The sequence below is a fragment of the Astyanax mexicanus genome, chromosome 16, assembly GCF_023375975.1.
Source record: "Astyanax mexicanus isolate ESR-SI-001 chromosome 16, AstMex3_surface, whole genome shotgun sequence".
NCBI lineage: Eukaryota > Metazoa > Chordata > Actinopteri > Characiformes > Acestrorhamphidae > Astyanax > Astyanax mexicanus.
In genome coordinates this window covers 2,766,080-2,779,679 of record NC_064423.1, presented here as the reverse complement: position 1 = coordinate 2,779,679, position 13,600 = coordinate 2,766,080, and the positions used below count along the sequence as shown (strand labels likewise).

At 38.3% G+C, this 13,600-nt stretch overlaps 1 protein-coding gene across 1 annotated transcript in view; it reads left to right on the top strand.

The window, feature by feature from the left end:
- The window catches only part of si:ch211-51h4.2 (uncharacterized), a 216,312-nt gene that overhangs the window by 184,213 nt on the left and 18,499 nt on the right, over positions 1 to 13,600 (top strand). Inside the window, exon 12 of the mRNA XM_049465961.1 lies at positions 3,072 to 3,212. Within this exon, the coding sequence (XP_049321918.1) occupies positions 3,072 to 3,212 (141 nt within the window). The remainder of the gene's footprint in view (positions 1 to 3,071; positions 3,213 to 13,600) is intronic.

Below are 13,600 nucleotides of genomic sequence, written 5' to 3'. Positions count from 1 at the left end.
GAGAGAGAGACAGAGAGAGTCTGGGAGAGAAAGAGAGAGGCAGAGCATGAATGAGGAAGAGAGACAAAGGAAGAGAAACAGAGATATAGAAAGGGAGAGACAGAGATAGAGAGAGAGGCAGAGCATGTGAGAGAGAGAGAGAGAGAGAGAGAGAGAGGCAGAGCATGAAAGGGGAACAGAGAGACAGAAAGGAAGAGAAACAGCAAGATAGAGAGACAGAGATAAAGGCAGAGTGCACATGATAGAAAGAGAGGGGAAAGAGGGATAGAGAAAGAGAGAGAGGCACAGTGAGTGAGATAAAGAGAGTCTTGGGAGAGGCAGAGCATGAACGGGGAAGAGAGACAGAGAGGTAGAGAAACAGAGATATAGAAAGAGAGAGAGAGAGAAAGAGAGAGCCCTTGTGGGGCGATCTCATCTGTCACAGGCCGACTCCGTCATTAATATGCGGCAGCTGCATGCTGATGCCTGGCATTGACCCATTTTCTTTCTTTCAGTGGAATTTTCAGTGGGAGATAGCGAGAGACGTACAGGTCTGAGGATAATCCTCTTTTGTGCGGATCACCCAGGTACCGGGGCTAAAGAGGGGCTGTCTGACGCTCCGCCGCTGCTCCCATCACCAGCCACCAACAACACCACTTGTGTCCTATGATAATGACTTCTCTTTGACCACTGGACTGTGATTATGTAAGCCAGCGGGAGCATGGCGGCACTGACAGCGCGTCTGTCCTCCAAGAATAATAACACAAACCAAAGTCATCTCTTGCGTGCACACACACTCATACACACATACACACACACACACTGTCATAAACACACTCTATCCTATATTATCTTCCTTTCACCCTGTTCTGCAATAGAAAACCACCACAGAGATACAGCTATTATTATGTATACTTTGGATGGTGGGTCATTATTCTCAGCACTGCCGTGACACTGATGTGTTTAAAAACTCCAGCAGCACTGCTGTGTCTGGTCCACACATTCGTACCAGCGCAACACCCACTAACACCTCATACACCACCACAATGCTAATCAGTGTTAATCACTGCAGTGCTATGGCTTGAGAGTATAAAAGCAAAAGTAATGTAAGGAGTAAAAAATAAAGCCATTAAGAACAAAAGCCTAGGCCACGCCTAGTCCTATAGTGCACTTGCTAATTATTGCGCTTTCCCAACCTCTTTCCCCAACACTTTGCAGTCTTCACCATTGTAGTCATTGGTGACGTTTTTTTTGGGGGGGGGTGTTAGGGCAGACTTAGTAATGGTCTGCATGAAAGCATTCCTATGTCATGCAGCCGTCTGTCAGTGGTGCTTGCTCTAACAAGATGACTTTTGGAGGCATCAGTGCTGAATATCCATAATTGTGGCTGTTGGGTCACACATTCCATCAATGAGCTGTGGAACTGTGTTCTCTGAAATGATGATGGTGCCCCATCCAATACTTTTGGAATCGGGATGAGTTTTGTCGGGGTAATGTGTGGCCTTAAGTTATAACATTTCCTATTACAGAATTTCCTAATCAGCAGATGTTTTGGCAAGAGTGTAACTAAGACAAGAAGTCGTATGTATAAACATGCTAATTTTACCCTAACTTGTCAGTCTTTGGTGATGCCTATGTGATGTCGGATGAGGACAGTTGTCGTAATGGTCTGCATGAAAGCATCCTTGTGTCATGCAGCCGTCTGTCAATGGTGCTGGCTCTAAAATAATGTTTTTTGGAGGGCTTTACTGCTCACTGATTATCCATAATATAGTGTTTGTTGGGTCCCTCCAGACCCAAGAGAGAATTAAGGTTAGCTGAGAGCTAGCTAACATTAGCGGTTAACTAGCTAACGTTAACAGGGGGGAGAGAACAAAGGTAATTGGAGAGCTAGCTAACATTAGCAGCGAGCTAGCTAACGTTGCCATGCAGAGAACTAAGGTTATTGGAGAGCTAGCTGACATTAGCAGTGAGCTAGCTTACATTACCAGGGAGAGAAATAAGGTTAGGGGAGAGCTTGCTAACATTAGCAGAAAGCTAGCTAACTTCTTGTGAGACAATTTGTGACTATTTACATTGTAGATTCTCACTGAAAGCATCAAAACTACGAATGAACACGTGGAGTTTTATGTACTTAAAAAAAAGGTCAAATAACTAAAAAAAACATGTTTTATGTTCTAGTTTCTTCAAAATAGCCACCCTTTGCTCTGATTACTGCTTTGCACGCTCTTGGCATCATTCTCTCAATGAGCTTCAAGAGGTGGCCACCTGAAATGAAAAGTTTTCCAACAGTCTTGAAGGAAGGAAGGAGTTCCCAGAGGTGTTTATTAGCACTTGTTGCTCCTTTGCCTTCTTCACTCTGAGGTCCAGCTCACCCCAAACCATCTGGATTGGGTTCAGGTCCGGTGACTGTGGAGGTTCAGCTCATTTTTTTTGTTAAGTACATAAAACTCCACATGTGTTCAATCATAGTTTTGATGCTTCAGTGAGAATCTACTGTACAATGTAAAAAGTCATGAAAATAAAGAAAACAGACGATGCATTGAATGCAAACTTTTGGCCTGTGCTGTATATTGAGGTTTCCTAATTGGCAGATGTTTTGGCTAGAGTACACCTGAGATACACTCATTTTAAATCAAATGCAAATTTTTGTGCACTTCCTCGACCTTTCATTTAGTGTTTATAACTTAAAAAAAAACAGACAAACCTGGAAAAAAAGAGAGGAACTGGCGGCATTATTAAAATGCACGCTTCTGAGAGCTGAGATTAATCTACAGGTATTAAGCAGGTGTAGGAGCTCCTAATGCTTTATTATATAAATCATGTACTATATTTACCCCCACACAGGGGAAATAATCACATCTCGTGTTCATTAAGCGGAGTTTCTGCAACAACTTTACCGTGTTTATTCATTTGTTTTATTCATTATCTCTGGGCTCTGCGGAGGGAATAGTCTGCGGTCTCGGTGAGAGCTCAGATCCCTTGTGAAATAGGAGATGGAAAATTTGTCTTTTGTTCTCTCTCTCTTTTTCTCTCTCTCTCTCTCTCTCTTTCTCTCTCTCTCTCTCTCTCTCTCGCACGCTCTGGTACAGGTGTTGGGCAGTGTTAGAGATTGTTCCCCAGATGGCTGTCGAGTCCGTCCTGGAGGAGAGGCCCTTAAATACCAGCGCGGTCCGGATAGAGACCACTCCACCGACACACACATTTATCTACTCCAACATCTCCCTGGAGAAGTAAGTGTACACACACACACTCACACTGACTCACACACTCACAGCGAGCGTATTGTGTGCACACACCTTCCCCAGTCTCCGCTGGTGTAAAGTGGGGCGGATGTGTCATGGCTTCTCTTTCATGTCTTGCCTATGCTTGGCATTGATTAGGTGCCTAATGCTGTCTGAAATAGGCCACTCGCTCCACTTCCTTTCTCTCAATCACTCGCCACGCAGCGACAGGAAGAGCTGATGAGAGACGATGTGGCGCTAGATTTCTGAGAAACAAACAAAATATCCACAGAAAGTTAAGAAAAGGGTAGATGATGTAGACGAGCTCGTCTCTGCACTGTACCCACGGGCTTGAGGACACCTCTACTGCTAATGAATGCCCCAAGTTTGTCTCTTGTTCTCTCTCTAGGGGTACAGAAACGGTACAGAAAATGTACAGTATGTTTTTGATATGGTCCTTCTTGGTGGTATGCTGACATTACCCTGGATACCGTGGCTCTTGATGCACCACAAAGACTTGCTGTCTTGGTCACAGATGCTCCAGCAAGACGTGCACCAACAATTTGTCTATTTTTGAACTCTAGTATGTCACCCATAATGTTGTGTGCATTGTTCTGGTTTTCAGTACGGTTGATGTAAAAAATAAAGAGGCTGGGCATTCTGTATCACCTCACCTTTATTAACTTCATAATAATAATAATGAATCTTTATTATAATCATGTTTTGATTCTCAGGCACTTTTATTAAATTCTTCAAAAACTAGGTTTCTCTCCTACTGCCAAAATGACAGGATCCATCTTTTATATCTTGTTGGAACAAATAAATAATAAGCCTGAATGTGGCGCTTTAATAAGAATAAAAACAACAGCATTACTTTAACTGATTAAACTACAAATATTACATTTTTAACATTGAGAGAGAGAGAGAGACAACGTGAGCACAAGAGAGAGAGCAAAGAGAGAGAGAGAGCGTGAACGAAAGAGAGAGAGAAAGAGAGAGAGAGACAGACAGATGACCCGAGCGCAATAGAAAGAGCAAAGAGAGAGAGAGAGCGTGAACGAAAGAGAGAGAGAAAGAGAGAGACAGACAGATGACCCTAGCGCAATAGAGAGAGCAAAGAGAGAGAGAGAGAGAAACAGACAGACAGACTACGCGAGCGCAAGCAAAAGAGTGAGCAAGAGAGAGGGAGAAAGGGAGAGAGGGACAGACAGATGGCACAAGCAAAAGAGAGAGAGAGAGACTGACAGATGGCATGAGCTAAAGTGAGAGAGAGTGCGAGAGAGAGAGAGACAGACAGTGAGGGCAAAAGAGAGAGCGAGAGAGTGAGAGACAGACCGATGGCACGAGAGAAAGAGAGAGAGAGCGAGAGAGAGACAGACAGATGGCACAAGCAAAAGAGAGAGAGACAGACAGACAGCACGAGCTAAAGACAGAGTGCGAGAGAGAGAGACAGACAGTGAGAGCACAAGAGAGCGAGAGAAAGAGACAGACAGACAGATGGCAAAAGCAAAAGAAAGAGAGAGACAGACAGACGGCACGAGTGAATGAGAGAGAGAGCGTGAGAGAGAGAGATAGACAGACAGCCCAAGCAAAAGAGAGAGAGAGAGAGAGAGAGAGAGAGAGAGAGACAGACTGCTTTAACACAGAACGCTGAAAATTTGCAGATGTAGTAAACTGAGTGTCTTAGTGTGTAAACATCATGGAGGAGCAGCAGAGACAGCGTTTGTTCATAGCAGTACATTATCTGGCTGATATATCAGAATAAACTGCGCTTTGTCAGCAGTTTAGCTCAATTAAAAGTGTCTGCACATTCGGTGGGGGCAGGGCAGATTACGGTGGAAGCTGAACATTCCTGTGTTCTGTGAAATGATGTTGTTCCATTCAATACTTATCTAATGGGATGAGTTTGGGATGAGGTGAGGTGGTGATCCTCCAACATCCTGAAAGCAATGCTCCTAAACTGGGTAGAAAACCTTCCATTAACAGTAGAGATAGTTATTTTTTGGGTTTTTTTTATTTTATTTCAAAATTTTCCCATTTTTCTCCCCAATTTACACGGCCAATTACCCAACCCACTCATTAGGACTCCCCCTATCACTAGTAATACCCCAACACACCAGAAGGGTGAAGACTAACACATGCTTCCTCTGATACATGTGAAGTCAGACTCCGCCTCTTTTCGAGCTGCTGCTGATGCAGCATTACCGAGCAGTTCTGATACATCAGCTCACAGATGCCCTGTGCTGTGGACATCACCCTAGGAGTGATGTGGGGAGAGAGCGCCATCTACCCACCCGGAGTGAGCAGGGCCAATTTTGCTCCCTCTGAGTGCCGGCAGCTTGATGGCAAAGCTGCATGAGCGGGGGTTCGAACCTAGAGATTATTTTAAGTTATTTTAAGCAAAGCATGAGTAACTCTTTTTTTTTATATCCTTAAATTCTAAAAAAAAAAAGCGATAAATTAGCCAAAAGCATTAAATTAGTGCTCCCCTTACGTTTTGCTCCATATAGAGTGTTGTAGGTGTTGAGTCTGAAAGTTTCAGCTGCTGAGGAATCTGATTTTTTGTTCTTGCTTCTGTTGTGAACGTTATAGCTCAATAAAACAACATGCAATAAAGAGCAACTCCAAACTGTCAGAGTTGGAAAAGGTTTATAGGAAACCGGCTGCCTCCTCTAACAGCATTCTCTGGCAGTCAAGGTTGCACATATTGATCAAATACCTTATCATATTTTTTATACTTACGCAGCCATGCTCTACATTTTTCCCTGTTTTTAAATTCTTTCTCCTTGGGATCCACTTATAAAATCTGAAAGACAGCCATTATTGCTGTTTTACTTCGGCATTTTTCACCTTCTCCTTATTTATCCCTTAGCGTGCCTTTAAAACAGGTATGCACTGACATGCCAAAAGTCATGAGACTTTGTAAAACAGCTTTTTAAATTGAATATGAAGTGTTCCCTGTCGGAACATTCCTTCTCATTCTGCGTTTTTCTTTATTTCACTATTTAATTTATTTTCTACATTGTAGATTAGTATTAAAAACATGAAACAGTAAAGAGAATAAAGACATGAAAGAATCAAGAGAACCCAGTTAAACAAATAAGACAGAAATATTATACTTGATCATTTATTTACTGAGGGAAATTATCCAACAGCATATATATTTATGAATTAAAAAAAAGTATGTAGACCTGCTTTTTATTATCTTGTGCAGCAATGTATGACCCACATTCTCTTGAGATTCAGTTCATGGACAGATGCCCTGATATTTTCCTTTAGAATTATCTGATATAATTCAGAATTCACTGTTCCATTAATGATGGCAAGCCGTCCTGACCCAGATGCTGCAAAACATGCCGAAGCCATGATACTACCACCACCATGTTTCACAGAATAAATAAGGTTCATATGCTGGAATGCAGCGTTTTACTTTCTCAAACATTAATCTTTTTTTATTTAAAGCAAAAGGTTTGTTCCACAAAACATTCTTCCAAAATCATTTTGGCTTGTTTATTTATTTATTTATTTATTTATTTAAGTATTTGCCTTTATTTAACCAGGGTAGTCACATTGAGATTTAAAATCCCTTTTACAAGTGAGCCCTGAAAAAAAGTAGACTTTGATAGATCCTTGTTCTTTAAATAAATGCTAATTCTGGACTCTCAAGAGGGATATCCAGTTAGTGTAGTGATACTCACTGTGGATAATTTCCCTCAATAAATAAAAGATCAGGTATAGTATTTTTGTCTCATTTTGTTATGTTTAACTGGGTTCTCTATCTACTTTTAGGGCATCTGAAACATTTGATGTTTTTAGATAATATTTATCGATAAATATAGAAAATTCTAAAGGGTTCAACTTTCAAGCACCTCTGTAAAATACTGTATGTATACCATACAGTTGTATTATGAATGCATTCACAATTCATTAAATGTACAGGATTCATTGGAAGTGTTACCAAATTATATTAAACAAAAGCACATATATACAGGCCTTTTAGAATAACAGACAATTCATTTGTTATTAGATTTAATGTTAGAAATGTAAAAATAGTCCATTTGCATCGTCTTACAAATGTAAATGTTAAAAAAGTGATCTGCTATTGAGGAAGGTATTTAGTGTTCTAATACTCACTGTACTGGACTGACTGATACACTCTTAAGAGGGGTATCTAGTTAGTGTACTAATATTCACTGTGGATCATTTTACTCAATAAATAAAAGACCAGGTATAATATTTTTGTCTCATTTGTTTAACTGGGTTCTCTTTACCTACTTTTAGGACTTCTGAAAAATCTGATGATGTTTTTAAATCATATTTATGCATAAATGTAGAAAATTCTAAAGGGAACACAAACTTTTAAGCACCAATGTAGAATACTGTATGTATACCATACAGTTGTTTTATAAATGCATTCACAGTGTACAGGATTCATAGGAAGTGTAAGCAAATTATATATATCAAAAACACATATACACAGGCCTTTTAGAATAAAAGATAATCAACCTGTCATTAGATTTATTGTTAAAAATGTAAAAATATTAATTGTCTCACAAATTTAAATGTTGAGCGATATACTATTGAGGAAGATATTTAGTGTTCTAATACTCTCTGTATTGGGCTAAGTGAGAAACTCTTGAGAGGAGTATCCAGTTATTTTACTGATACTTACTGTACTGGACTGAGTGAGAAACTCTTGAGAGGAGTATCCAGTTATTGAACTGATACTCACCTCACAGTACTGGGCTGAGTGATATACTCTAGAGGGGGTTATCCAGTTATTGTACTGATACTCACTGTACTGGGCGGAGTGATTGACTCTCAAGAGGGGAATCCGGTTAGTGTACTGATAATTACTGGGAAAATTTTCCTCAATAAACAAAAGACCAGGTTAAATTTTTTTGTGCATAAATGTAGATAAATTCTAAAGGGTTCACAAATGTCCAAGCACCAATGTAAATAACTGTATATATATATATATATATATATATTATAAAGTTGTATTATGAATGCATTCACAATATTCAACAACATAGGTTTGTTTCATAGGAAGTATTACCAAATTCTATTAAATAAAAACACATACACAAGCCTTTTAGAATATAGATAATTAATTTGTCATTAGATTTGTTGTTAAAAAAAGTAAAATTAATCAATTTGACAAGGCAGATGTTATAGAAACAGGTACTGTAGACTGATGCAGTCAAAAAAGAGCCTCTTGCCAGCTGTGAAGCATGGGGGTGGATGTATCATGTTAGAGAGTCGGTGTTGCTGCCTGTGGCATTGGCAGTGCCGCACAGGCAGAGGTAAGAATGTTTTCCACACAAAACCAGAAAATCCTGGATGAAAATGTCAAACCACCTGTTTAAAGGCTGAAGCTGAAAAAATCATAAATTCTACAGTAGAAAAATTATACAGAATATCTGAGCATCAGAAGATTTGTGGATAGACTTATACAAGCAGCGCAAGCTGTGCTCAACCCAGAAATATCTGAGAACTGAAGGACTTCAGTAAAGACATGGGGGGAGAAAACTTCAACTACAAGAACTGGAAGACTTTAGCTGCTACAGGACGTGTTCACAAGTTGTGATTTCTGCCAGCAGGGGTTTAACTAAGAACTGATCCTGTAAGGAGTACAAACTTCCAGACTTTGATAGTGAATGTGAGTCAGTGTAAACTCTTTTATCATATTAATCACACTGCAAAAAACTAAATCTTAGCAAGTGAAATGTTCTAAATTTAAGGCAATACATCTTATTTTCTTCTCTGATAAGACTTTTTTGATCTTACTAAGCATTGTGTAAGTGTTAGATTATTTTGCTTATTTTAGGGATAGTTATCTTAATCATTCTTACTTAGAATTTGTATCTTATTTTAAGTAATTTGAACTCAAAATAATCACAATCAAGCAGCAATCAAGTTATTCTGATTCTTGTGTCCAAAAACAGTGACTTTTTTGCTTGATTTAGGTGTTACTTCACTCATTTTGAGACTTTGCCATTGCTTTTTGTAAGAAATCTTACTAAGAATTTAGTTTAAAATGTGCTTACCCCATTGGCCGATTTTTTTGCTTAATATACATATATATTTGTCTTAATTTGCATATATTTTGTCTAGTTTTTGCCAGTGGATTTTTTGCAGTGTATACAGTACCAGTCAAAGGTTTGGACTCTTACCTCTTATCTTTCATTCAATGTATTTTCTTTGTTTTATGATTTTGTTTATGTTGTTAATTTAATTTTGAAGACTACAGCTCTAAACAATGAGATACCACCTAATGATGATGTTTTTACTTAATTTTACCAAATTGAAAACCTCTGGAATATTATCAGGAGGAAGATGGATGATCACAAGCCATCAAACCACCAAACTGAACTGCTTGAATTTTTGCACCAGGAGTAAAGCAGCATAAAGTTATCCAAAAGCAGTGTGTAAGACTGGTGGAAGAGAAAAAAAATGTGATTAAAAACAGGGTTATTCCACCAAATATTGATTTCTGAACTCTTAAAACTTTATGAATTTGAACTTGTTTTCTTTTGCATTATTTGAGGTCTGAAAGCTCTGCAATTTTTTTGTTATTTCAGCCATTTCTCATTTTCTGTAAATAAATGCTCTAAGTGACAACTTTTATGTGCAATATGGGAGAAATTTTGTTTGTAGTTTATAGAATAAAACAACAGTGTTTATTTTACTCAAACATAAACCTACAAATAGCAAAATCAGAGAAACTGATTCAGAAACTGAAGTGATCTCTAGATTGTTTCTTCCACAGACGTGAATTAAAGCTACACATGAACAAATGCAGAATTATACTTTAAAAAACGAATTCTTCTAAATAATTATCACATTTCTCTTTGCAGATCTGCACACTCTTGGTTTTAATTTTAATCTCAGTGTCTTCATGAGGGAGAGTCATCTGGAACAGTTTTCTCAGCATCTTGAAGGAAGGAGTTCCTGGAGGTGCTGAACAATAGCTGCTGCTTTTTCTTCACGCTGTGAAGCTCCAGGATTTTTGAACTGTTTCTATAGATTACTCACTTCACCTATTCATAATTTTAATAAGATTAGACACTCCTTGGTCATTGCGGACTTTTTGAGGCTAAAACTGATCTTTCTGCTTATTGCTTTGATTGGTATTTTTAGGCGTTTTTGATAATGTTTCATTGTCAGAGCTTCAGTAATGTTCTGCATCATCTCACAAATAAAAAAAAATGAGTGATCTACTACTGTGGGACATATTTTTAGTGTTCTCATATTCACTGTACTGGGCTGAGTGATATACTCTTGAGAGAGATATCCGGTTAGTGTACTGATACTGGGCTGAGTAATGTACTCTTGAGGGGGGATTCTAGTTAGTATACTGTTACTCACTGTACTGGGGTGAGTGATATACTCTAGACAGAGATATCCAGTTAGTGGACTGATACTCAATGTACTGGGCTGAGTAATGTACTCTTGAGGGGGGAATCCTGTTAGTATACTGTTACTCACTGTACTGGGGTGAGCTATATACTCTAGAGGGGGGTATCCAATTAGTGTTCTGATACTCACTGTACTTGGCTGAGTGATGGACTCTCAAGGGGGATATCCAGTTAGTGTACTGATATTTACTGTGGATCATTTGCCTCAATAGTGTAAGAATGTTTTCCACACAAAAAAAGAAAAAAATTCTGGATGAAAATGTCAAACCCCCTGTTTAAAGGCTGAAGCTGAAAAAATCCTAAATTCTACAGCAGAAAAATGATGCGGGTATCCAGTGATGGACTCTTTTAAGAGGGGTATCCAGTTAGTGCACTCATACCTACTGTGCTGTGTTGAGTAATAGTCTTGAGAGAGATATCTGCTTAAATCTGTATTTTGCTCTGCTCATAAATCTGAATTATTGATAGAAATTTTAATATAAAGCCACATAGGTCTATTTTGCTTATGTGCACCGATGTATTTCTATTTCCAACTAGGAATAATATAAGTAATAAAGATAGTTAATGGTGATAGGTCAGTGTACGCTATGTCCTTTTCTGTAGTCTAACAGGAGCAGCACTGGTGTGAAATAAAGCCTGATTATTGTTGGCTAATTACAGTCATTAAGGAACAGTAAACAACATTTACACTCATTACTGGTGACCAGTCCAACATAGTGAGCCGCCTCTCTCCTATCACTACTCTGGCAACCAGTACAGCTGTGCGTGAAATCTAATCCAACAGGCTGATATTTTGTACCACTTTAAAATAAGACTACCTTTATAAAGGGTTTATAAATGGTTTACAATAAGTTAATTAATGGTTACTAATTAGGTTGTAAATGCTTTAAAAACCATTAATAATCAGTTATGTGGCTGTGGGTTCACTATTTGGCAAACAACAGGTCTACGTACATTTCTACGTATGTGTTATAACTGATTATTAATGATTTTTAAGGCATCTACAACCTAATTAGTAACCATTAATAAACTAAACCATTTATAAACCATTTATAAAGGTAGTCTTATTTTAAAGTGGTACCAAGATAAGTCATGTCAGGTAAATCTGAATGTTTTAGATCAGATTTAAATCAGATATACTGTTTTCAATAATCTGAATTAATAAAACTATTTATGTATTTTGTATGTATATGATCCCAAAAATCTAGTATGCACAGGTGACAGGTGTTATTTTCCTTAACAACAATATTCTGTGATTAACTGCGATTAATCACACTTGTTCTTCTTAAGACGCAAGTTTGTATAGTGGATATTTAAATGTAAAATAAAAGAATGAATAAGAAATGTAAAATGCAATTATATTTATATTAGTGGTGTTAGTTAGTAAATACTAATATATACTTGTATGCTTGATGCTGGATTAAAGAATGCATGATAAATTTCGATAAAGGAAACTTTTATTTTATTATAATTTAATTATAATTGAGTGTAAAAGAGCGTTTTTACATCTGTAGTTGTAAAAAAGTTTCTATGATCGGGATCAGTTGATGAGTTTATTTGGAGTTTTCTCCCTCTGTTTGGTTTGGTTTCACACAGGCATAAAAACCTAAACGCAGCAAAATGGGCACCAATAAACCACGCCAGCTCATCGTCTCCTCTGATTGGTCAGCGCTATCTGGTACAAGAGCAAGAAAGTAAATATAGTGAGAAGATTCTGTGTTCCAGTGTGTATATCTGTATATATGTGCAGTGTGAAGCTGCTTTAACACAGAACATTGACAATTTGCTGCTGTTTTCAATGGGACATGCAGTGCAGATGTGTTAAAAGCAGTGAACACTGCCCATATTGCAATCTTAGTGTGTAAACAGCATGGAGGAGCAGCAGAGACAGCGTTTGTTCATAGCAGTATATTATCTGACTAATGTATCAGATTAATCTGTGCCTTATCAGCCTTATAAGGAGTATGTTTGATAGCTGGGTCAGATAGAGACCAGATCATGTTCTCACCACAAGTGAACCACTCCTGTTAGGCGGGGACAGGGCAGATAACGACTGAAGTTGGGGTCAAACTTGGTGGGGAAATTAATTGTATTAAAGAAAATATTTAACATTTTACTGATTCCAAAACAGTGTGGGTACAACAGATAATGCTGCTAACTCTGTATCTACTGTAACTGTAGATTAACCCTTATTTATAAACTGATATAAAAGAAATCTAAGGTGCTCAGTCCCTCAGAAGTAAAGGGAGTTGGATTTTGATAAGGATGCTGAACACCAGGAAACGTTATAAGTGTGAAGTATAGGCCATATGGTTCACTGCGCAGCCATCTTTGCATTTTTATCATTTATCAGATTATCATTTCAGAAACATGATTTACATTACTGAAAAATGGCTGCTGCGCTTGCACAGATCTCCATATCCATGGAGAAAGCTTTCCCTCTCGCATGCTGTCCCTCTTCTGCTTTCAGCACAACCAGCAAGTTGATTGGCTCTTTTTACAGACAGGTAGGATTTTACACTGCCTAGATGTAAGTAAGTAAATGATGTGGGGTTGGTTGGTTGATGCTGCAGTTGGTCTGCAGGTTTAGGTTCAGCAACAGTATGTGCTGAAAGAATGAGGTCAGCTGACTACCTGAATATACTGAATATAGACCAGGTTATTCCATCAATCGATCATTTTTTTCTTCCCTAATGAACACGGACACATTCCAAGATGACAGAATGTCAGCATTCATGGGGCTGGAATTGTGAACAAGTTCAGGGTTCAGGGAGCATGAGATCATAATTTATCATTTTCACACATGGATTGAGAGAGAGTTCACCACAGAGTCCAGAGCTTAACCTCATTGAGAATCTTTGGGATGTGCTGGATGGAGATGAGCTGCTTTGTGCAGCGGTTGGTCAGACTCTACCATCATCAATGCTGCTGCAAGATCTTGGTGAAAAAATAATCCAGCAACACTGGATTGAAATA